Here is a 22895-nt window from a genome sequence, read left to right as displayed (position 1 = left end):
ATTTAGTAGATCTGGGCATGAGTTGCTCTGGGTAGTTGCATTTGCCTGGACATCCAATTGCACAATCTTCTGGGACACCGGCAACAAAGCAACTGCCCAGATCATCCTGGTGCCCAGATCAATTCGGAAGACAAGCCACGCGGAGGTAAAATGGTGAGCTGCAGTCCTGAGTTTGGCAACCGCTGCATTAAAGGACTAAAGTTGGTAGAGGCTTTGAATTAACACAACAGAGGAAATGAATTAGCATTTGTGATATACAAATCCATTTCTCACCATGCGTCCACAGAACACTGAGGGAGGTAGTTTCTCAGAGAAAATCCTTTAGCTTTGCTGAGTGTTTGTATGTGGTTGGCCATTATTCTTTTTAATGCAAGGTTAAATGCTAAATGCAAGATGTTTCATCTCCAGCTATCGCAATCTAACATTTAAGTGGTTCGTACACCATGGCAGTCATAACACTGCAGGATGAGCACTGTTTTAATACATGACCTTGCCTTTATCTTCAGAAGTACCATGTTGTCTCCAATTTGATGCCGAGTAGCATTTGCATAAGCATGATTATGCTGTACAAATAGCTGCAGAGCAGTACTGCTCGTCCATCTGAAAGAAAGCTTAATTCCTAGATCTGTACCCTCAGCTCAATTTGCATGACTGCTAAAGGGAATAAACTACCGATTTCACATAATGGAGACTTCCTTATTCACAGTGCATTGTAGAGCAACAGTAGCACTTATCCAGAAGCCAATAAGGCCCTAACTTCACCAGTGTTTACTTAAAATGAGCTAGTTAACCCTGCCATTTATGCTTGACTGTCAGCAATTATCTTGTCTGGAGCAGGACACAACACTTCCATTAAAGCATGCTTCTGCAGACACAGTCGTGGCTCACATTTTCTGTCAATGAGATAATAAGTCACAAGAAGTTAATCTGTGACTTGAGACACACATTTGCAACACAGGTTCCAGTGAGGATTGTGAGGTACTGTCTCCTTGATTTTACATTTCTCCCAGAAAGGTGTAATTTTTTTTCAATATGAAGGAGGGTCCTGTATCTGCGGGTCCTGTATACACGGTTTCACTTAACTGCAAATTGGATCCACAACCACCCCCGCACACAACTCCTCCAGAAGGGAGAGGTGTTGCTCCCCTCACCCCCAAAGTGTTCTGAGCCCTGCAGATGTCATGTGTGCCTACCTGCGACCTCTTGAGGGTCTCAAAATGACTGATACATAGAAAAATGTTACTTCTGGTTTTATTGTAAAACTGCACGTGGCTTCTGCGAGGCTCAGGACACCCTTTGGAGGCAAGGGGATCTGCTCCCCTCACCTCTGGAGGGTGAGGGGGCATCCCCCCATATCCATGGATTTGGCCATCCGCCATAATGGATCCAGAACCCCTGTGGATACGGAGCCATGCCTGTATATATAATCTGGCCAACCAATTACAAGATAAATAACTTAGGGCTTCTCACTGCAAGTAGCTTTGCAAATAGTTACAAAAAAGCACAACTGAGTCCACAGTGTGGCATTCTGTTATATAAGGATACCTATTTGTCATAATTTAACAAAGAAAATATATTCTTAGCATAAACCAAGACACTACAGCACAAAATTAGTCTTTATGAAATGCAAACAGGGAGATGAGGGCAGGCATAAAGAGAGAATCAAAGTTAATGAATGTTTAAAGGGACAATACATAATGGATTGCAATCTGTGCCTTATTGGCTCAAAGGTATGATTTAATTCAAGCAAGTTTTACTAAGAAGGTTAACTCCTGAAATAAATGCAAGATCTTTTGGATGAGGTTTTTTTTGATATTGACAAGAAAGGTTGAAACATAAGGCATTGTTATGCAGACAAAGATCTGTTGTGTGTGTTCTTTCTTCAAATAAGGCTCAGATGTTAATAGTCCCCCATTAATGTTTTAAAGGTAATACTTGAAGGTCAGTGCCTCAGGCAAAGTCAGACTAACATCATGTCAGGGAGTGAAGATGGATGTTGTGGTTCTTCTAGGATTTTCTCCCTTGACACAATAGCACAATCCTTCACAGAGACACTAACAACTCAACTCAACTCCTGAGACTTGCAGTGAACGTTTCAACATATGCAGGCAGTAGGAGCCTGAATTTCTTGGGGAAATTCACTAGAAGCAAGTTTTTTGGAAGGCTCTAACTGGTACAGGGGTGTCGAAACTTTTTGGCAAGAGGACCACATCATCTCTCTGACACTGTGTCAGGGGCCAGGAAAAAAAAAAGAATTTAAATTTCAAATTTGAATAAATGTACATAAATGAATAGATTAGAGATGGAACCTATATGAATGAATGAATGAAGGTCTTGCCTTAGCTCAAGGCCTATAAAAGGCCTTGCGCAAAGCAAGATCAGCCTTTCCCTCGCTGCCACTGCTGCATCACAGACGTGAAACAGCAAGTAGTGGAGAGAGCCCTTGTCCCACAGCTCAGGTGAGAGGTCGAACAGTCGTCCTCATGCTGAGAGCAGTTACGTCGGGCCAGCACAGGCTCCAGTAAGTCTCTGGAGGGCCAGAGGCTCATTGGAGACTGGAAGCTCCCTGAGGGTCGAATTGGGCGCCCCCGAGGGCCACAAGTTGCCACCGGCCGGGGTTTGGGCACCCCTGAACTGGTACAAGAGCTGATTCTGAAGAGATCGTCTCCTGCAGTTCTTGAAGCTCAATGATACTGATTTAGGACAATAAGTCATGAGCAATCAATATTGGTTCGAAAGCCAAAAAAAACTACGAAAACACCACTGCACATGTGACTGACTTTAAAGCCCCCGAGGTTTTTGTTGCACTTACACACTTATAATTTAAGATATATACACAGAGAGAGAATATAGCATTGGTAAGTAAAACAAAATTGCATCACTGTACTTTGATACACTAGAATACATCACCAGGTAGTTGTGTTTTAAATCGGTGACAAAATACTATGCATAGTGTTCAACATATTAAGAACATGTGCTGTGCACACTCATCAAGATTCTGCTTGGATGAAAGAAAGTACTGGCCAAGTTAGGCTGCAATCATCTTTTCACCAACCTTGCCCACTGCCACCCTAGCCAGTCACATTAGAAAACCAAACCACAGGAAAACAGCCATTCTGCACCAAACCTACTTTCATTCAAAAATCCATTTTGCATCCTGGATTGCAAGGGCATTCTCCCATAAAGACAGGAAAAGAACATAGTGAACACTGTCAACAATTAGATCAGAATGGTTAAAGTAGACTGTCTCCGTGACATGATAGTTACTAGCTAACTGGAATGGAACACTATAAACTCAAAAAATCTGGACCCAATATTTCCTCTAAATCAGTGTTCAACCCTTGGGTCATAACCCCAGGGAGGTTGTGACACCTCATCTGTGGGGTCACAGGGGCTGGGAGAGAAAGGATAGCAGTTGCACAGAGGAAGAAGCAGCTACCCTAGAGCTCTGTGCAGCAGTAAAAGTGAAAGAAGGGGTCTTCCAGTTTTTGGAGGTAACTTCCGATTTTTCCGGAAGTAGCTTTTGGAGGCTTCTGCAGGCCATTTCTGAAGCCCACAGAGGCTAATACAATGGGTTGGTGGCCTGGCACAACGTGGAAGAGGGCTCTGGTGGCTTCCTGACAAGTGATTTTGACCAGCAGTGTTGTGACCCAGCACAGAGGTTTTGGTGGGTCATGGAGCAGGAATATTTGGGAACTGCTGGCCCAGACAGTTTTATTTGCATCTTGGGCCAACTCACTGACAGCATTGAGAAGCCTTGTTTACATTGTACTAGCTATTCTGAAAGAAAACTGTCTGGTCCATGACACCCTGAGAAGTGGTACATGAGGTCTCAGGAAAAAAAGATGATCGCCTTTTAACATTTCCAGCATCTCACCAAGCAAGCACCCCCCACGGACCACTAAAGTGTCAGCAGCAGCTGTGGGTGATCTGTTTTCTGCCCTCTCTGGTAGTCTTCATGGAGCACTTGCTTGAGAGATGTTTCTGCACAGACTACCAGAGAGGGCAGAGTGCCCACAACCACAGCTGCCACTTCTAGTGTATCACCAAGTGCTCCCCCATGGACTACCAAATTTAATTGTACTTTTTGTGTGCAGGTGGGTGGGGAATGGCAGGTGGTCCACAACGATTCCAGTTTTTGCCTCAGTGGTCTGTGGGTTCCTAAAGATTGGGAAATGAGTTAGCCTATTGAGTTGGCAGCTGAGGTGGAGGGAAGACAGGAAATAAATTTTGGACTGGCATACAATAAGCAACTAAACAAGATGCTATGGACCACAGTCAATTTGAAAACAAGTTTACTATTAGAGAAAAATACATAGAATCAGACATGAAATTGGTATAATATAGGTTGCAAATTTATTATGCATTAGGAAGCTTATTAACTTAAAAATAAAACTGCATAGTACAAAAGGTTTTGTTATCTTTGCTTAAGGCGGAACAAGTTTCAAAATATATATATATTTAAATTTGTTCAGTCAATACACAATCCTTTATAAAAGCTGTATATCTGTCAACACCTTCATTACATTTATAAATACAAGATTTACACAGTACCTCATCTGGAAAAAGTAGAACTTCTTACAAATATCTACATATATTTAATACATATAAAACATTCATAAGAGTACTTTGCTGAATTTTTGTATAATGGTCCACTTCCACTGCCGCAAAATACATAGAAACCTGTGCAATTTCATAAAATGCCTCTACAAATTATAGCATGATATTCTGTAGAAATTAAATCACCTTTACAGTCTCTTTTGGAAAGAAGTTTCATAATCATAATTCCATGAGATTTTTCCAGAGATTGATATGAAGGCTAAATATAGTTGATAAATGTACACTAAGTAGCAGTTAAGGCAGAAGTGAAATTAATTGGTGAGGGGAAGATAAGCATCTCTTAGGGTAGATAAAAAATGACAAATGATGCCATAAATACACACAGGTCAATGTAAATTGCCTCAGCATCCAGTTAATTAGTCTGTATTAGAACTGGTCACACTGGCAGTGCTAGGCAGTTCAGCGAGCTTCACTGGCAGTTTCCATTAACGGAAATGTATCTATGCCCTTTCAAGGTTCCAACTGCTGCCCTTATTAGTACACACCTCTAAGTCCAAATCCTTAGGAATGAAGGTTTAAGACTTGCAAATAACCTCTATTCAATAGCTGAAATTCTCCTGTGTCAGTTTATCTCTAAATAGCAATGCAGTAAGTCAAATAGCATATTAGTAAAAGAAAAAAAAAACACAGGGATTTTGATTCCAGGATTTTGTTATGACCTTTGTCAGTAACACCAAGATACCTAGTAATATTGAATTTTTTTCCCCAAACCCAAGAGAGCTACATGGGAGTATGCATCCAAAAACAAGGCATAATGGAAATACTTAATCATTCGCTATTTTGGCAGGGGCTGTGGTTCACTCACAGTGAATTTGCGTACTCTGTATTCAATCCAGTTTGACGATTATATTTTCCCAAGATACTATATTCTATATTTTCAGTTCAGGGCTCGATGACATTTGCACATCAGATAACAAAAAAAAATAAGTTACCTTTGACTGTTATACAAAATACATAGTAAGTGGTTGAAAATTAGCCCCAGTTGGACACCTGTGGCCACCTATGAAGTATACCTTAGGTGGATGAAATGTGCAAAGCTTTTGACAGATCAAAAGCTCACTCCAGTTCAGTCCTGCTCTGGTTTCAGAGCTCAGTGCATGATTTTTGCTTGCTTACAATCCATATGAACATTAGGAGAAAAAAAATCTAGCTCTCAGACACTGCTGTCTTGCAGCAATGGCTCAATGTCCTCATCACTGCCTCGATCTGGGTTGTTGCTCTGGATGCTGCTGATGCTGTTGCTGTGCTTCCTGGTACTGCTGACTTTACTGTGCTCAGGAATGAATAAGGCAACCAGAAAAGCTAGGAGGACTGCACATGCTCCAAACAGGAAAGGTGGACCAGGTATAACTGAGCTCTGCACAAAGAAAGAAAGAAAGAATCACCTGCCTTGTATGAACTTTTACAAGAAATAAAATGATTCTATAAGCACCCACAATTGTCTTCAGCTGTTGCCTGTCCTTGGTAGCCAGTCCAACTTGCTGTCTCCACTGACATTAATCCATCCCTCACTAAGCCCCAACTTAGAGGAGCTGAACACTATTTCCAGTGTCATAGAAACATGAAACTCTTGTTTCATGAAGTAAGTTTCAGGAGTTCTGAATGTCCCTCTAGGCTAGTGTGAAAACAGAACCTACTTACCTTTCACCTTGTGCTGTACAGGCCCATATGGGGGATTTCAAAGACCTCATGCTCAAAGAGACAACAGAAACAGGCGACATCGCCTGTCTAAAGTGTGCAGTGAGGAACCACTGCACAAAGGGCAGTAGCTGCTTAGTCAATAGGACTGCATTGTAGAATGCTTGCAAGCTTCAGTATGATGAAGCAAGTCAGGCCTGTCTAATTGCACACTAGCTGTGCAGCCAGCTTTGGCAGGATGAATATGCTATGCCATTAGCTAGAACAAACTCCTGTGTTTCCATGAGAGTTCGGGTCTCCCACAAGTTTGGGAGGATTGTGAAAAGCATACATGGTATAGGCGACAGCTTGAAAGGGTTGGAACAGTTGTGAAAGATTTCCCATGGGCTCACTAAGGATAGATGAAAACATGCACTATTTTCCTTGATCCAAGGTTAAGAATAGATGCTCCAGAGAAAGGGAAACCATGGGTGCTACTCAAGCACTGCTTAAAGGTGTACAAGAGAAGGATGGCCATCTCATTCCCTCTGCTCTGGGGCCACAGCAGGCAGCCTCAGAAGAGGGTTTTCATTTTTAAACAGACGTCAACAGAAACAATTTTAGTGTAAAGCATAATTACAGGCTATGCCAACAATCCAAACGACATTGGTAGACTATTTAAGTCTACCCACTTAAATCAGCCACAGTCCAAATGCCTAGAGATTACACCCATGTCAGCCTGAATGAAGAGAGTGTGAAACTGCAGATACTTGTAAAATATGTTTTCCCCAAGAGAGTCTTTGTGGCAGGCTTCAGCAGAGAATGTTTGCCACAAACTGTAAATTATTAAAATACAAGACTATAACAGAAGTGCTGACTCAACCATAACTGTGTAGAAATTCTGACAACCACATTATAAAGCACCTCAAGTACATTGGCAAGGAGGAGACCACATAAAAATAAATGCACTGTGGTGACAAGAAGGGACAATGAATCACCCATTCATTGTCCATGACAAACACCAAAAGCAAAGAAAATATCCAGTCTCAATATTGTACTTTCCACAAGCTTTGAGTCTCACAGCTCTTAAAGAGAACATACATCATCTTAAGGATCCCTTTTTTCATGGGACTGAATGTTATCTCAGAAGAGATAATTTGGGGGTATCACGAGAGACATTCTCTGCACAAGGGGAAATATTTGAAAGTCCCTTTGCATGATTAAAAAGCAAGGAACCAAAAATAAAGTCAAGTATAACCACAGTAATCTTCAGAATAATTCCTATCATGTCAAACTTTATACATGAACCATGAAAGTTATTAGTTATTAACTACCAAATACAGGGGAACAGTCAGAGCTGGCACTGGCTTTCAATTGTTCTTAAAGACTAGAGTAGGGGTGGCCAAACTTGCTTAATCCAAGAGCCACATTCGATAAACTTCAGATGTTCAAGAGCCACAAGAGAGATGTTTGAGAGCTGTAATATTTAAGCAGCATTCAAATTCTTAAACATATTTACCCACCATGAACATTAAAACTTCTGTTTTAATCCAGTTGACTCTCAGCTCATACTTGGAAAATTATAACGTTTGAAAATTTTTTATTTACCTTTTATATTAATTGTGATGCAAAAAGAAGCTCAGCCAACATATTCCCAAGAACTGTTCATTATATGTCAAAGAGTCACATGCGGCTCATGAGCCATGATTTGGGCACACCTGAACTAGACTAAGGCTGCAATCCTAAACCCACTAACTGTAATCCTAAACACACTTACAAGGGAGTAAGGGCCCAATCCAAATGGGCCTGTGCGCAGTGTTGTAAACATGCTGTCAGGCATGCCTGTGACATTCTACACTGCTACAAGCATGTGCTGAACCAGTGCCGGGTGGAGGATGGAGGACAACAGCCCAGAGCTCAGGCAAGTGTCAGGTGGTGGGAGGTATTCCTGGGCATGGGGAAGGAAGGGCGGGGGGGCAGAGATGGCAGCAGGCCCTGCTGCCATATGCTAACCCCCCTCCTGACCCAGGTCTCCTTAAATCAGAGCCTGCTCAATAGCAGACACAGACCTGGAAACCTAATTGAGGCCGTCTGGCCATTACACGGGGCAAGGGAGCGTAAGATCCCTTACCCCGAGTAGCACCAGCACTGCTTCCCATTCCCATGGGATGCAGCAGTAAGCCATTTTGGCACCACTGCAGCCCTAGGCGCTGGGAAGCACAGGACTATAAAAGAGACAAGATTATAAGAGTATAAGAGATACAGCAAGGAATGGTATAGCAACTAAGAGAATAAACTCAAGGTATATTGCCACCAACACTGACTGGAAGACCTGACCAGCAACTTGCTGGTTGCTGACTCACTCCATGTTTCTACCTGTTTTTAAAGGAGTTATGAGGATTGAAAACAAGTCTCATCTGGTTTAATGTTACCAGAATCCAGTAGACACCAATTCATACAGATGTTCACAGTCCCCAAAACACAGGCAGCAGAGTGGCAAAGGTAACAATCTTACCCTGAAATTTAACAATAGTTAGCTCCTGATCAGAGCATTCAACTTCACACTTTTTATACTTTAGTCATTCGTTTACCTCATCACTTGGATCCTGCATGGGTGTTTTATCAGAATCCTGGACAGGTTCCAACTCATTGAGCTCCACATGGAACAGAAAGAATATAAAACCATAGAGAGCTGGACCAAGACCGTTGCAGAGGCCTCTGATTCCAGTTATTATCCCCTGGACAACACCTGTATGAAGAAAATAAGTCAACAGTGAAGGAGGATAAATCCTCTCTGCTAGCTCATCTCCTTTTTTAAAGACGATGCAAGAACAGAAAAATCTGCAGTTAAGTTACATTCAACTTATTATGCAATTTCAAGTTGACCTTATTAAAAAACGGATTTAGCATTAATGAATACTTTAAAACAGATTAGCTGGATTACAAAATACTGCTGCACAGAAGCAGCTAGTACAGTACATAATATATGATTTCTTGTTTAGGAGTTTACAAGTAATTGAATGAAATTAAGCATATAAAATTATGCATGGGATTTTTTTTTTGTCTCTTGCACAACACCAGAATAAGGGGGTCACCCATGAAAACAAGAGGATGGCATGACAGTTAGAACAGAAAAAGAAATACTTCTTTACCAGCACATAATTGATCTGTGGAACTCACTGACATAGGACATTGGGATAACACCTGGCCTAGATGCCTTCCAAGGGGGACTGGACATTTTTATGGAGGAAAGGTCCACCACAGATTACAAGTAATGATGACTATATGCAAACTCTGGGTTTTAGAGGTAGTTTATCTCTGAATGCCAAATGCAAGATAGTGGCAATAGGATACTAGTACCTTGTTGTCTTGTGTGCTCCCAAAGCTACCTGGTGGACCATTGCAAAATACAGTAAACTGAATTAGATGGGCTCTTAGCCTGATCCAGCAAGGCTCCTCTTATGTTCTTGTGATTAGTTCACCATTTAAAGTTTAAATGTCCACCATTTAAAGTGGACAAGGTTAAGAGTTTTCTCTGAATTTACTTTTATTTCTTAGATTCTATATGAAACAAACTCTTGCTGCAGAACTTCTACCATGGTTATCAAGCGATTATTACAATTCAATACTGCAATCTCCCCACTTCACAATTACTTTGTTTAACTAAGTTAAATCCTCTTGTTTCAATGCAGGAAAAGAATAGTCAGTTCTAATATGAAGAATGCTTCAGAATCATTTTTATCAGATATGCAGTCACCACTAGGTGGCAAAGCTTCCATTATCTAATCCTTTAAAAATCTTCAAAGGATACTTAATTACAAAAAGATCAACCCTTAGGGATTTTCCTCTGCTGTAATTTAGTTATATGCTCCAACTATTTTATGAAAGGGTACTAACAGAGAAAGAATGTAAACATTTCATTCTCATTCTTTGTTCTTCAATAAAAACTACAGTCCTGTTACAAAAAAGGGATGAGACACATCAACATCTATATGACCTGTTCAGACAGTGTCTTGCTCTTGTGTTTGCACACACGCAGGTCCTTTAGGTGCACCTGGAGTCTCTCCAACCTGGGAAATTCTGATGTTCAAAACTGTGCAAGATTCAACCTGCTGCAGCAGATGTTAGCTATTAGAAGCAAACTGTGACGTCTCACATCACTCCCCCAACCACCTTTCAATAATCCTTTTTAGAAACAGATATTTGACCATTTGTGCTCCCACTTTACAAAGCAAAGGGGGGATAATAACCTAGTTATGCCACAGTCAATCTTCCAAGAAAAATTAAGAAATCAGTCATCAAATGGAGAGACAACTGGACTCACTGGAAACTTACTACTGTTTAAAAGATCCACATCATGCATGACGAACTTCTTTTAAAGTTCACATGAGACTATTCAAGCTATTTATTTTGGGATGTGCCCTAAAATTTTCCATTTGTGAAACAAGCCCCATTTGTTTGGGGGGGGGGGGATTTTCAGCAAACTTCTCTTCTCTTTGCAGTCCCTCTGAATTCTCTGCAAGTTTGTTAGTAAGGACTGAGGAACCTTCAAAAGCAGGCAAGCAGATTTGCAAAAACAGCCCGCTACAAATATGGCAACCCCTTTAATTTGTTCTCTTACGCAAGTAGTAAATGTGCACACCCTGGCTTTGGAAAGAAAAGCTCTACATATGAAATTTCCTCAAAAAAAGCAAAGTTATTGCATTCACCTTGTTGGTCTGAATCTGCATTTCGTGACACCAAAGCACTGATTGCTGGAAACGTTATACTTGACATGGCTGCTACAGCTCCTGCTGCCCACATCATCCTGATAACAAGGCACAAAGCAATGCCATTAACACAACCAAAGAGGAGGAGTTCCTCAGACACAAAGCCAATTCTCCAGCTGCTGCCAGATCTTACTGGCAGCATTAGACTTAGAGCCAGGCTACATTTTAACAGCTGTAGGGGGTCCAGTGCTGCCTTGTGGACCAACTGCTTATGGGTAACCTTATGCAAAAATCTTAGTGCAACATTTCCAACAGGAGCAAAAAATTACATCCCAATTCAGGGAAAATCCCATCTAAGATAAGCCCAAAAGCTAGCTGCCGTGAGAGGGGAAAAAGACACCCAGGTCTCAGTGTTTGAGGCAAAAACAATAAAATCCTGAAGCAATGAGCTATGCATAGCTCTGCTTCAGTAAGCAATTTTGTTGCAATTTTCTTGTTATTTTAGATGGGTCGGATCTCTTAATACAGACACACCTTGTGGGTATCAGAAGCAGCAGCAACCAAGAGCAGCTTGATGCTATGCTCTAAGTAACCCAAGTGAAGGTATTCATTACCTTTCTGACTGAATCAGCCAGGATTACCTGAGCCTGTACATCTGACCTCTGAGTTGGTCAGGTGGGCTGGAAGACTCAATGGACTGACATATGCCAATCTCAGCAGGTAGTTTGGCTAGGAACTTTTATTCTCTTCTTCCAAAAAAGGAAGATGAGCAATACACAAAATAGCTGAACCAAGCAGCTGTCATCAATGGTGGATGACACAGCTCAACTCAGCTGAGCCTCTTTTATGTTTAACCTAGGGGAATCCTTAATAGGAGCAAAAAAGGGATTCATCACAAGGAGGTTGACATCACAAGATATTCTCCACCCTATTAACTATAATTATCAGCACTTTTCACATGCAACAGGATTGCTATCCAAAAACTTTATTTGCCCCCATCTGTAGTTGTTAAGAACATGGTGGAAGCTAGGAAATTCAGGAAGGGATAGCCCTGCTTCGCATGGTAAGTGCTGCTAAACGTTACATTGGGAGGGAGTGGAGAACATGCACTGCAGGTATGTGGAAACCCAAGACAACGTGTAGCCTGGCAATAAAACCCTTGCTAGACGGCAAGAGCTGAAAACGTTGGCACACAAGCATCATAACACAAAAGCACTTTGAACCAATATGACAATATTACAAACACAGGTGTGTGTCGCTTAACAACCATTTGCTTAATAACGGGTCACATATATGACAGTGGTCAAAGTATAACAAAGATGCTCTTAATGAGGAAATCGTGTCTCCCATAGCCTGCAGCAGAGTGTCTGTTTACACAGCAGAGGCTCTTAATGCAAAGACGACGCAATCTATCTCTAGTAGCCTCTGCAACCAGCTAGTGTCTGGCAGTGAGTGTCTGTTTACACAACAAAGGCTAGAGGATTTTTCTTGCCTTAATGTTCACCTAATGACCTAATCGCATAACAAGAGGGATCAGAGAATGTATCCCCATCATTAAGTGGTGCACATCTGTATAAAAAATGTTTTAAAACCACACCTGCTAGGAAGCCTAATGTTAAAAGAATTTCAGAACAGCAGTCCTGAGTTTTCTAAAGTTAAAGATTATTAAAAATATCAGGAAAAATTTACCAACAGTGAGAATGGTTTGACAATGAAACCAAAGGAAGTAGTGGGTTATCTATTGCTGGAAGTCTTCAAGCAGAGGCTTGATACGCTTTTAGTGGAGAAGCTCTAGAACAGATTTTCTTACTTCAAGCAAGGGTTGGCTGGGTGGTCTTGAAGGCTCCTTCCAATTGCTTGATTCTATGAAAGCTGACTAATCTAACAAGTATCAAAGAAATTCTTTCAAAAAGAGCTGAAGCAAAGTGAGCTAGCAGGTTGAATAGAAATGCCAAAGGCAGAAGTGTTTAGAAGTACTAATTCCTAGAAGTTCAGATACGCCTTTTAAATCTACTCAAGATAAATGCCAGTTCTGAGAGCCAGTGCACTTACCAAGGCTGAGAACCAAAACCATACCAGGCAAGCTGAAACATCTGAAAGCCAAGGCCAAGAAGAACAGTGTTTTTATTCCCTATGGACTTCATTAGTATGCTGAGAAAGACAGTCTACAAAAAGAAGGAATACATTGTTGAAAAATACTTACATTTGAACAAGTTTTATATTAACAACCAATAGAAGACAGGAGGCTTTGAGGATATGTTTATCACAAAAACTCAACCACACTATTGCATTTTTAAAATTCTTTATTTGCAGCAGCTGTACTGAAAGCTGCATCCAAATGTTTGTAAGAGTCTTATGGCACCTTAAAAGCTTACAAATTTATTGAGGCATAAGCTTTTGTGGACTGGAACCTACCATCATGGATCTGATTAAGTGAACTCTAATCCAGCTTATGTATCAAGTCTTTAGGTGTCACAAGACACTCTGCTGTTTTTGCTGCAACTACCCAACCCCCCTTTGGCTACTGTTCCCAAATATTTGTTTTATGTACATTTAATATGCAAAAAAAGCTATCACCAAGTAATCATAGTCAAACAACCTTCTAAAATCTCATAAAGACAGTGCTCACCTGAGCAACTATGGACAGAATTCCAACCACAGCTATGAATGCTGCAATGCTAGCATACTCAAATCTTATGACCTGTAAATAAATCAAAACATAATAAAATTGAAAAACAGCTGGCGGCCAACTGTTTGCCATGTGATTACATTTTGTTTCAAAAGCTATTCTAGATTTGTCAAAGGAAGGCTGCAGTTACGGTAGACAGGATAAAGCTCACTGAACTCATAGTCAAACAACAAAACATAATACAAAAATTTCTCAAGAGTCACAACCTATGAGACAGCAAAATTCTGAGCTGGAAATTAAGCTCCCTTATAAGAAAGTCAAACATAATGGTGTTCTCCTTTCCATGCACATTATCTCTAGTATAAAGCAGGCCTCTCCCTTCAGTTACAGGGGTATATTGTCATTGATAAGGGACAGATAAGATAAAGGACAGGTAGTTTTACATTTAGCCTTGTGTAAACCCCATCAATGGGCTGACAAATGCAGCAACAAAATAAAAATTTATATTTTAATTCAAAGTTTATGCAATGTCTGTTCCTACATATATAGCACCAAACTACAGACTTAAAGCAACATATGACTTGTTCTTAAAGTGTACAGATAAATCCATTTCAGATTAATTCCAATTTGACAAATATTTTCTCATTTGCATACTTCCCTCCCCCATAGGAACACCAACACTACCCAAGTCCTCTATATCAGTGGTCTCCAAACTGGCTGCAGTGTGCAGGGATCCAGGTGCTGCTGTGCACCTTACCATTTTGCTCTGCAGTCTCTTGTCTTTGCCCATGATTGTTGCAGAAAATCACGCCAGGCAGCTGCTTTCACTGCACATTGCCCCAAAAGGCTCTGTATCCTTATATCCTGGGGGGAGCAGCTGCCCGGCAAAAGTTTCTGCAATGATCAGGAGAAAAGAGGCTGCAGGGCAGAATGTAAGGCGCCTCTGTGCTCTGCTTGAGCTGCTTTTCTGGCACACTGGATCAAGCCTGTGGGCCGTAGTTTGGTGGCCCCTGCTCTATATCCTACTTAAGCTAACAGACTCAAATGGTCTCAACAGTTGCTACTTAAAGACTATTTCTTAGGTTTCAAACATGCACCTCATTTTTATTTATGCATCTCAAGATATTTTGCACCTTATCTGTTTTGGTACTATCACCCATTCTTTTATCATTTCCTGGTCCTTATTTTGGCTTTAACTCCAACCACATTCCTATAGCATCAATGTCAGCTGCATACCTTCTTTATGCAAACCTGAGGGAGATTTCTAGTCTAGCCATATGTCTCAAAGTTATGATAATCTTTGCCCCCAACTAAATGATTGTTGTTTCCAGAGAAATGCTATTCTCTGACATTTGGATTATTATCCTTTCTGCATAGTAAGCATCAGAAGTAGCAGGAGAAGTACTGGGTTGCTGTTACAGTGAAAAAAGGAATCCTACTGCAAGCATACAATTAGGCATGTGGTTGTCCAGATTCTAGACAGTGTATTATTAAAAAGCTTTAGTGCTTGTGCCAGCAACTGACACACAGAACCAACTCCATGTTGCACATTTAATTTCAAAAGATGCTGTTAACTATCTAGTAAAACAGCTACATATTATGCATACTTATGATTCTTTAAAGCTTCTTAATTTAAAATCAGGTGCAATGACAGAAGTTTGAAACAAGATGAAAACTTACCTGCTTCAAATAGAGGAAAAAGCTAGAATACTGGCCAGCTTCTGGCAGATAGGAAAGGAACACAGTAATACAAGTCAACAAGATGGTAGAATCTTTCCCAACTTTTCTCAAAGACTGTCAAAAGATTGAGGAAAAAGTAAAGTGAGACACAGTGAGGCATCTGGAAAAGATATTGAGTCACTCTTTGAATATGTCACACAAATGCAATACAGTCTAACAAATATACATGGGATGCTTTCAAGAGTATTGTTTTTGCAAGTATCTCAGATGTATTTGGCTAGTTGGCTTGGGGAAATCAAATGCTATGTTAGACGGACCTTTAATCAAATTAATCAAGGCAGCTCTTATGTTACTCGGAAAAATGAATGGTTTGATACTCCATTGGTCTCATGTTCCTCCCCAAAATCTCTCTAGATTGGGAAGGGGGAGTCTTTCATTAAATAACAGGGACCCCACTATTATTACTGGGTGAAAAGGCCTTAGCAATGACTACTACCAACACAACACTGCCCATTTTATTTTCACTTCTTCCCATAAGATAGTGATTGGAGCAACAAGTATGATTTTAGCAACCAAGAAAAAGTAAAGTAAAGTAAAGTGGGTCTGAGATCTTAGACATATTGTCTGATGCTCCTCAACTTCAAACACAGCTTTGGTTGTGGCTGGATAGCAAATATTTCCAATTGGATGATTTATCGCTAAAACAAAGCTGTACAATGGAATTGTACCTCCATGACCCTCCATTGGTTGACCATCTGAACTAGCAATGATACCAATATCAGCACAGTTCCAAATTGAAATGCCAATCATGCACTGAACCCAATCATGTAGGTTGGCACATGGAAGCCTGTGCCAAGAGCAAGCTGTATTTCTGCACATGCCAAGATTCAGAAAGCTACATGAGGTATTCCTGGTAGGATTCCGATTTACTCAATGAATGCAAACATTGCTGAAGAGACATTTGCTCATGCAGCGTTTTCAAAAAGCAAAAAGGTATACCCTGTATGGAGGTAGTAACTTACTGCAAAGGGGTCTGCTTGTTCCCATGATATAAGAGCTCCCCATGAAGACGGTCTAATTTTTTCAGGTAGAGATTCTGGTACAGCCAGCAGAATGAAACAGATATCGACAACAGCCACCACAGTGGCAACCAGTACTACTAAGTTATCACCATATAAAGCAGACAGGTGTGCTCCGATAGCAGGGCTAGTTACCAAACTTGCTGCAAATGTGGCAGATACCTAAAGATAAAACCAAAGACACTTAATTTAAAAAAGTAACAATGTGAAAAAACATTTGCTTTTTACCCACTTAATAATAATAAAGATAAATAGATTTTATGACTGCAAAGGAAGTTGCTAAATATACAGAAACAGAACCATGACCAACTGTAATGATACTGACCTTGTTTACAAATAATTTATCTGAAGAATAGGGAAAACATGGTTTCTGCAAGAAACAGAGTCTCAGGTAATACTATCAGTGGTCGCCATCTTAATGTAACTACTTAAGAAGCATGCAGAACACCCTCTGAATGCCAGCTAACAACTTTGCATTTCTGAGTTTCAAAGTTTCATCTTTGTTACATAAGCTTCTCCTTTGTTCTTTATGGAACACTTCACTAAGTATTTTCCAATACTAGAAAGAAAAATACAATAAGAGTGGCACACTCAGTTTTGTGAGTCCAGGAAAAACCCATGCTCTATAAGTAACAGGATGGTGCAGCAGTTATAGTTCAAACTTTGTGGGTGCTTTAGCTAGTGTCAGAGATTGATGCTTATACACAGGAATTGTACAGAAACTTGTATTTCATCCAAGCTTACAAACTGCCACTACCTGCAAGAAGAAGTAGCCCTAAGGGTCAGCATCCCAGTAGGGAAAAACATGAGCTAAAGAAATAGCCGGTCTCATGCAGTCATTAACCTCATGTGCAGTTTGACATGCCTTACCAGCTGACATCTGAGAAGCATGCTGTCCCAAGACAACAGAAGACACCATGCCATTTGAAAGGCTTTTCTAAGGAAACTTGTTGAAAGTATTTCAACAGCTGCATCAAAAACTTTTGAGAAGGGGAGGTTTTTGCTAGGCATGATGATCTATCAGAGGCCTTGAAGAACACCTACCATGGTAACATCTATGGCACAAGTACAAAGGGCAAAAATCAAACATTCCTTTCCAAGGGATAAATCAATGCTGCACAATGAAGCAAGTCATGAAACATTATTTTAGGCAGCGTATGCACCTCCCTTTGCCTCCCTTTTGTCTTAAAAGACAAAACCAGCAGTTTTTAGGCTTTACTTGCCTTTAAGCAAAAGACAGATGGAAGACTTGTACCCTAGAAGCTTAAAGGCTTAAAATTATTTTGATTTATCCCCCCCTTCAGCCTTTTGGATGCCATTTTCATCCTGTTTTATGGACAAAATTTGTTTCATTGATGCTTTTCTATGTTTTGCTTTTAATTGCTGATTTTGCTTGTTGCAACTAAAGTTACGTTATGCTTTTGAATTTACAGCAAATTGCCTTATGTTCTTTAGTGAAGAGGCAAAATATAAATTTTTAATTATATAATCTACCACGGAGAAATATGTCTACAGCATTTACGCCAATAATAGTATCAGTGCAACAGAGACCGAGATGCATTCTCCAAGAGGGATTCAAAATTGCCTGTGAATTCATGGGTTAAAAAATATCAATTGCACTGAATATTTTAAAGTCCTGCAGTGTAAAATTTTCTAATACAAGTCACTCTCCTGCACGAATATCTTAATATGTCATTAATGTTTTTACCAACGTGTTTTTCAGAGACAATTAAGTACTCCGTTATGGAGAAGTTGCCATAGCGCTCATGTACTAATGAAGGAACAGGGGAAATGACATTATAGAACTTCAACACACCAACAGCACTTTACTGTTTCTTGACAATTAAACTGCTTCATAAAAAGCCATAATGTTTAGTAAAGTCAATCTTTTATGACAAAGAACAGTACTGGCAGTGACCTTGACTGCAAAACTGGAAGGCTTCTGCTCCTCTTTGGAGGAGATAAGGAGGAAACACTCTGTCATAGGGGAAAGAAACTTTCCACAGACTGAAGCAAGAGCTTGGAGAAATGCATTTCCCTTAAGTAGATGCACACTCTTCCCTAGAAAACCTCCTTTGTTCTTACACTGAGAAAAGAGTGTAAACTCGGGGATCCCATTTCTGAAAGTCAGTTCCCACAGATTATAAAGGCAAATTCAGGAGAGTTACAAAATGTTTTCCACATCAATCACTGCCATCACTGTGAAACTGCCACCCCACAGCTTAACTCTCACGGATCACTCTCCTACTGAGTCAGGAGATCACTGCCACACTACATTCCTTGGAAGCAGTAAGCTGATCATAAGCATCACTAGTATGGCAAACTGGAAATTCACTGGTCTTATTTCAACTAATTTTTTTAATTAAGCTTCTCACTCACCCAGCACAAAAAGCAGCGTAACTGCCAGCTCTAGATTCCAAATTATAGTTTAATCATGGAAGCCCCCATTCGTTCAGTGCTTTAGGGCAAGAGGTTTGCCACATTATAATGTTATTTGCTGCAAGACTGAGGGATTCCCAGAAGAGGAAGTTATGAAAAAGCTAGGTGGAATCAGTACCATGATTTTCAAAAACCTTGACGTGTGCCCTGTATCATTTCTCAGAACCATATATAGTCAACAACCGCACCAAAGCTCACCTTACTGCCTCTGGTGTGTCATAGACAACAGTATACCATCACATTTCACACATCAGCTTAGAATACGTTTGACTAATTGCATAGAAATAAAAGTCCTGACACAATAGTTAGCTCAACCATAAAACATACTTCACCTATTTCTACAGGAGCACAAGAAAGAGCATGGGGATCAGATCCTCACTGCTGCTTCCTAGGACTGAGGGGAGCTATAGTGGGCACCATTATTCCGACAGCTGTCAAACTGTGTGCAACTTTTTACCTAAAAAGGCAGCCAATCTTAATTGAAAAGAGTGCTACACATACAGCCTCTCTAGACATGCAGACAACTGGTAGCAATTCTTGGCTGCCTATGCATGTTCCTAGAAAAGACATATTGGCAATGCATCGTAAGACTGATAGATCCCTGTGATTTTTACATTCGTGAAACCATCAAAATACAGAAGGTCAGCTCTGAAGAAATGGATCTAAGTACATGTTAGATTAACCAGCTGTCTTCCTGCCATCCTCTCTCTTAGCAGCTAGGCTGAGAAAGGAGAATCAGCCATTACTAGTAGACTACTATTTTCCCTTTAATGGAGAATCAGAGTTGCAAGCAATAAAAGAGGTAAACTGGTCCAGTTCTGTATCTTAAGACAGGATACCCTACACCTATCACAGATAACCACACAACCTTCTACCTAGATAGGATTCAGTTTCTTGGTTTGGCATTTAAGAATAAAACAAATGAATATATTCTTTTCTTCCTTTTTTGTAAATCCAGTAAATAACTCCTGGTCAAACCTTTCACTTGGGTAACAGTTTGTGAATGGACTGTAACTCAGTGGTAAAACACATGCTTTGCATGCATGCAGTCCTGGGCTCTTTCAGGCAGGACTAATGAAGACCCCTGTCTGAAGCCCTGAGAGAGCCACTGTTAAGTCAGTGCAGACAATACTGGCCCATATGAACCAGTGATCTAACTATGTTTAGAAGCTGGACTCTTATTATACCTATCTGGTTCTGACTCCATTAGCTTCCAACATGCTTCTTTTCTCAATTTAGAGAGCTCCTTTTAGTATTTAAAGTCATAAATATTCTGGGACTGGGTTACATTAAGGACTGCCTGCTCCCAAAATCAGCCAGAAAAACCTGACCTGTGATCTAAGAGAAATGTGAATGGCAAATACTAGAGGTTGGTCCTTCTCTGTGGCAGCATCACTATTACAGAATGCCAACCTCAGGGAGATGAGACAGATTCCCTCTTATTTAAAAAGAGGAGCTTTTAAAAAGGCAGCTGAACACCTTTGTTTCAGAAGAGCTATCAATATGGCCAAGCAATTTAATAGAATTTATTTCTTCTGTTCTGCTGTGTTTTACTGCCTATGTTCATGTTTATTAATATTTTTACTGAAAGTCATATATGAGCACATATTTTTTAATGAAAGCAGATCAAGTATACAAAAAATCATCATAATGGCATCATGAGTTGAACACAACTCTGGGACCCCACTCAGTTAGCAGAACAAGGTCATGAGTCAGCAACTGGCGATGTTATCACCAAGTGTCTGACTGGGGGAATGCTGCCTGCCCCAAAGACTGACAGCAATCAGCTGCTGGAGGTTGGGCAGTTGGTACCTATCCTTAAGAAGAGACAGAGAAAATGGAGGGAAGAGGACTGCAGGAAAAAAGAAGACAAAAGAATGGAGAGGCAAATAGGAGACCAGCAAGAACGCACAATGGAGAAAAAGGAGCAAGGCATCAAGAGATAGAAGAAAGAGAAGAGGCATACAGGAGACCAGGAAGAAAAAAATGGAAAGGGGCAAAAGGAAGCAAAGAGTTAGAAAGATTAGGATGGGAAGGAAGGGATGTGACCCCAGACCAGCCCAGAGAGTTAAAGGACGAAGTCAGACAGCAAGCCACCTTTCAGATGGGGTGCTGGGACAAGGGCCCCAAAGGTGCCTCCATATGCAAGCCCTGTCACACAACTGGGAGGACCTTGCCCACACAGATGCAGCATCTGCTTAAACTACCAGGTGAACTCAGCCACCTTTCAGAACAGCCTCCCCCCAGATTAGATCACCTGGGCAGAGGCAATTACAAGGTGAACCTTTGAGAATGCATAGATAGGGTGCTGGAACCTCTCCTTTTTGTTGGTATACTTCCTTGCCTTTGTTGACCCCCCACCCCCAACCAATAAACAGGACCCACTTGATCTCCATGTCTCTATTAGCAAAATGTCCTACTGCAGGTCACTGAACATAGAGCTAATCCTGTGGGATGAGGGGGAAGAGGGTCCAATGATTAGCACAGCTTCCTACAGGCATCTAGGAGCAAGGCCAGGTCCAGGATCACACTCAAAGAACAAACGTGGGTCTTCAAGGGGACTGCACCCCCATCCAAAATAGGTTCACTTCCCCATTTAAATAGAGAAGAGTTGTGTTTAACAGTAGTTTTTAGACGACAGATAAAATAAAAGTCCTGCCAATGAGTAACATTAGTATCTGACCGTGGCTATGCACCAATTCTGGAAGTTCTACACTATATAACATAATATAACAAAGATGTTTAAGAAATTATCTTACCAGACCATAAGCGGTGCTTCTCTTGTGTTCTTGTGTTATGTCTGCTACATAAGCGAATATCACAGAGAAAGTAACAGAAAAAATCCCAGATACAGAAATCATAGCGAAATACCACCTGCAAAATGAAGACATGTTTTGGAATGTGCAATATAATTATCAAAACTGTGTTCCATAATTATGTGAAAGAAAGCACCAGCTTATTCTGTCGTTTTTTCCATTTGGAACATCCCAATTACAAAACACTTCACACACATGTACACAGAAACCATAAATGAATCCTGCTGCAAAATAACTAAAGAGAGGTGTGGTTTCTCTTTTCCTAAGAGATCATTCTTCTAGTTCCCTCAGTACACCAAATCCCCACAGTGTCATCTGCACCACTTACCATGGACTTATTTTCATTAACGGAATTGGAATGCAAGTGAAGAAAACTGTAACAAGGAGGAATGACTTCCTTCCCCAGACATCAGATAGAGCACCTATCAGTGGAGCACTCATGAAGGATAAAAGACCCTGAGAGACAAAAATGACTTTAGTACATTCTGATCATGTCATTTCTTTATTGTATCATTTTATGTACAGTGCAGTCACCAATGTTATATTTTTAAAAGTACATGCTTAAAATTTTCAAATTAGAAATAGAATATACACACATGTATATATTCCATTCTACAATGTTACAGTAGATCTTCTGAAATCTACTCAGACAATGAAAAAGTATTCAGAAGACAGCAGCAAAGGCAAAAGAACTGTTCACTCCAATGGAGTAGCTGCCTCTTGCAGAGGCATGAAGAGTGCTATTTTTCAGAATAAGATGAAAAAGTAAAAATGGCTACAGTTTTCCATATTCATGTGATCAAGTTCATGCATTACATTAAATCAATACAACAGCCAAAAAGAAGGTTAAGTCAGAGCTATGAGTCACCTCATTCCATTCTTCAATAAGAAAAAGTCTTATACTACACAGACACTTGCTACAGTAATTTATTAGAATCTGACTTACTCTGTTTTATTTATATTTTATAAACAATGATATAAAAGTACACCATTCTAACTTTACATTTTGTACAGATTCAAAAAGTTTAACAATCAGAAGGATCTGACACACTGATTAGGAAAAATAAAGTACTTAATGAGGTTTCCTGCACTTCAAGCTTAAGTTTGGATTTCATTCTCATTTGTAGTCTTAAGAGATGGAATAAAAATTTTAGTCTTATTTGACGTTCAAGTCAGTCAAATGAATTCCTAACATGATCCGAATATTGACTGTAGTTTTTGCTTTAATTTAACATAAACAAGAGTGAGATGTATGAGGGTCACCCAGAAAGTAATGCACCACATTTTTTTTCTTCAACAATTATTT

The 22895-nt window shown here is 40.2% G+C and overlaps 1 protein-coding gene across 1 annotated transcript in view; it reads right to left on the bottom strand.

Annotated features, from left to right (window-relative positions):
• Positions 1–4352: 4352 nt before the first annotated feature.
• The window catches only part of MFSD14B (major facilitator superfamily domain containing 14B), a 41041-nt gene continuing 22498 nt past the window's right edge, over positions 4353–22895 (bottom strand). Inside the window, exons 4-12 of the mRNA XM_066614745.1 lie at positions 21918–22045; positions 21533–21647; positions 16278–16496; positions 15256–15369; positions 13576–13647; positions 12999–13111; positions 10947–11044; positions 8829–8986; positions 4353–5977 (exon numbers count right to left, since the gene is read on the bottom strand). Coding sequence (XP_066470842.1) covers positions 5774–5977; positions 8829–8986; positions 10947–11044; positions 12999–13111; positions 13576–13647; positions 15256–15369; positions 16278–16496; positions 21533–21647; positions 21918–22045 — 1221 coding nt within the window. The 3' untranslated portion in view covers positions 4353–5773. The remainder of the gene's footprint in view (positions 5978–8828; positions 8987–10946; positions 11045–12998; positions 13112–13575; positions 13648–15255; positions 15370–16277; positions 16497–21532; positions 21648–21917; positions 22046–22895) is intronic.

Source organism: Tiliqua scincoides, chromosome 2 (genome assembly GCF_035046505.1).
Source record: "Tiliqua scincoides isolate rTilSci1 chromosome 2, rTilSci1.hap2, whole genome shotgun sequence".
In the NCBI taxonomy this organism is placed as follows: domain Eukaryota; kingdom Metazoa; phylum Chordata; class Lepidosauria; order Squamata; family Scincidae; genus Tiliqua; species Tiliqua scincoides.
This window is presented reverse-complemented; position numbering and strand designations above follow the sequence as displayed.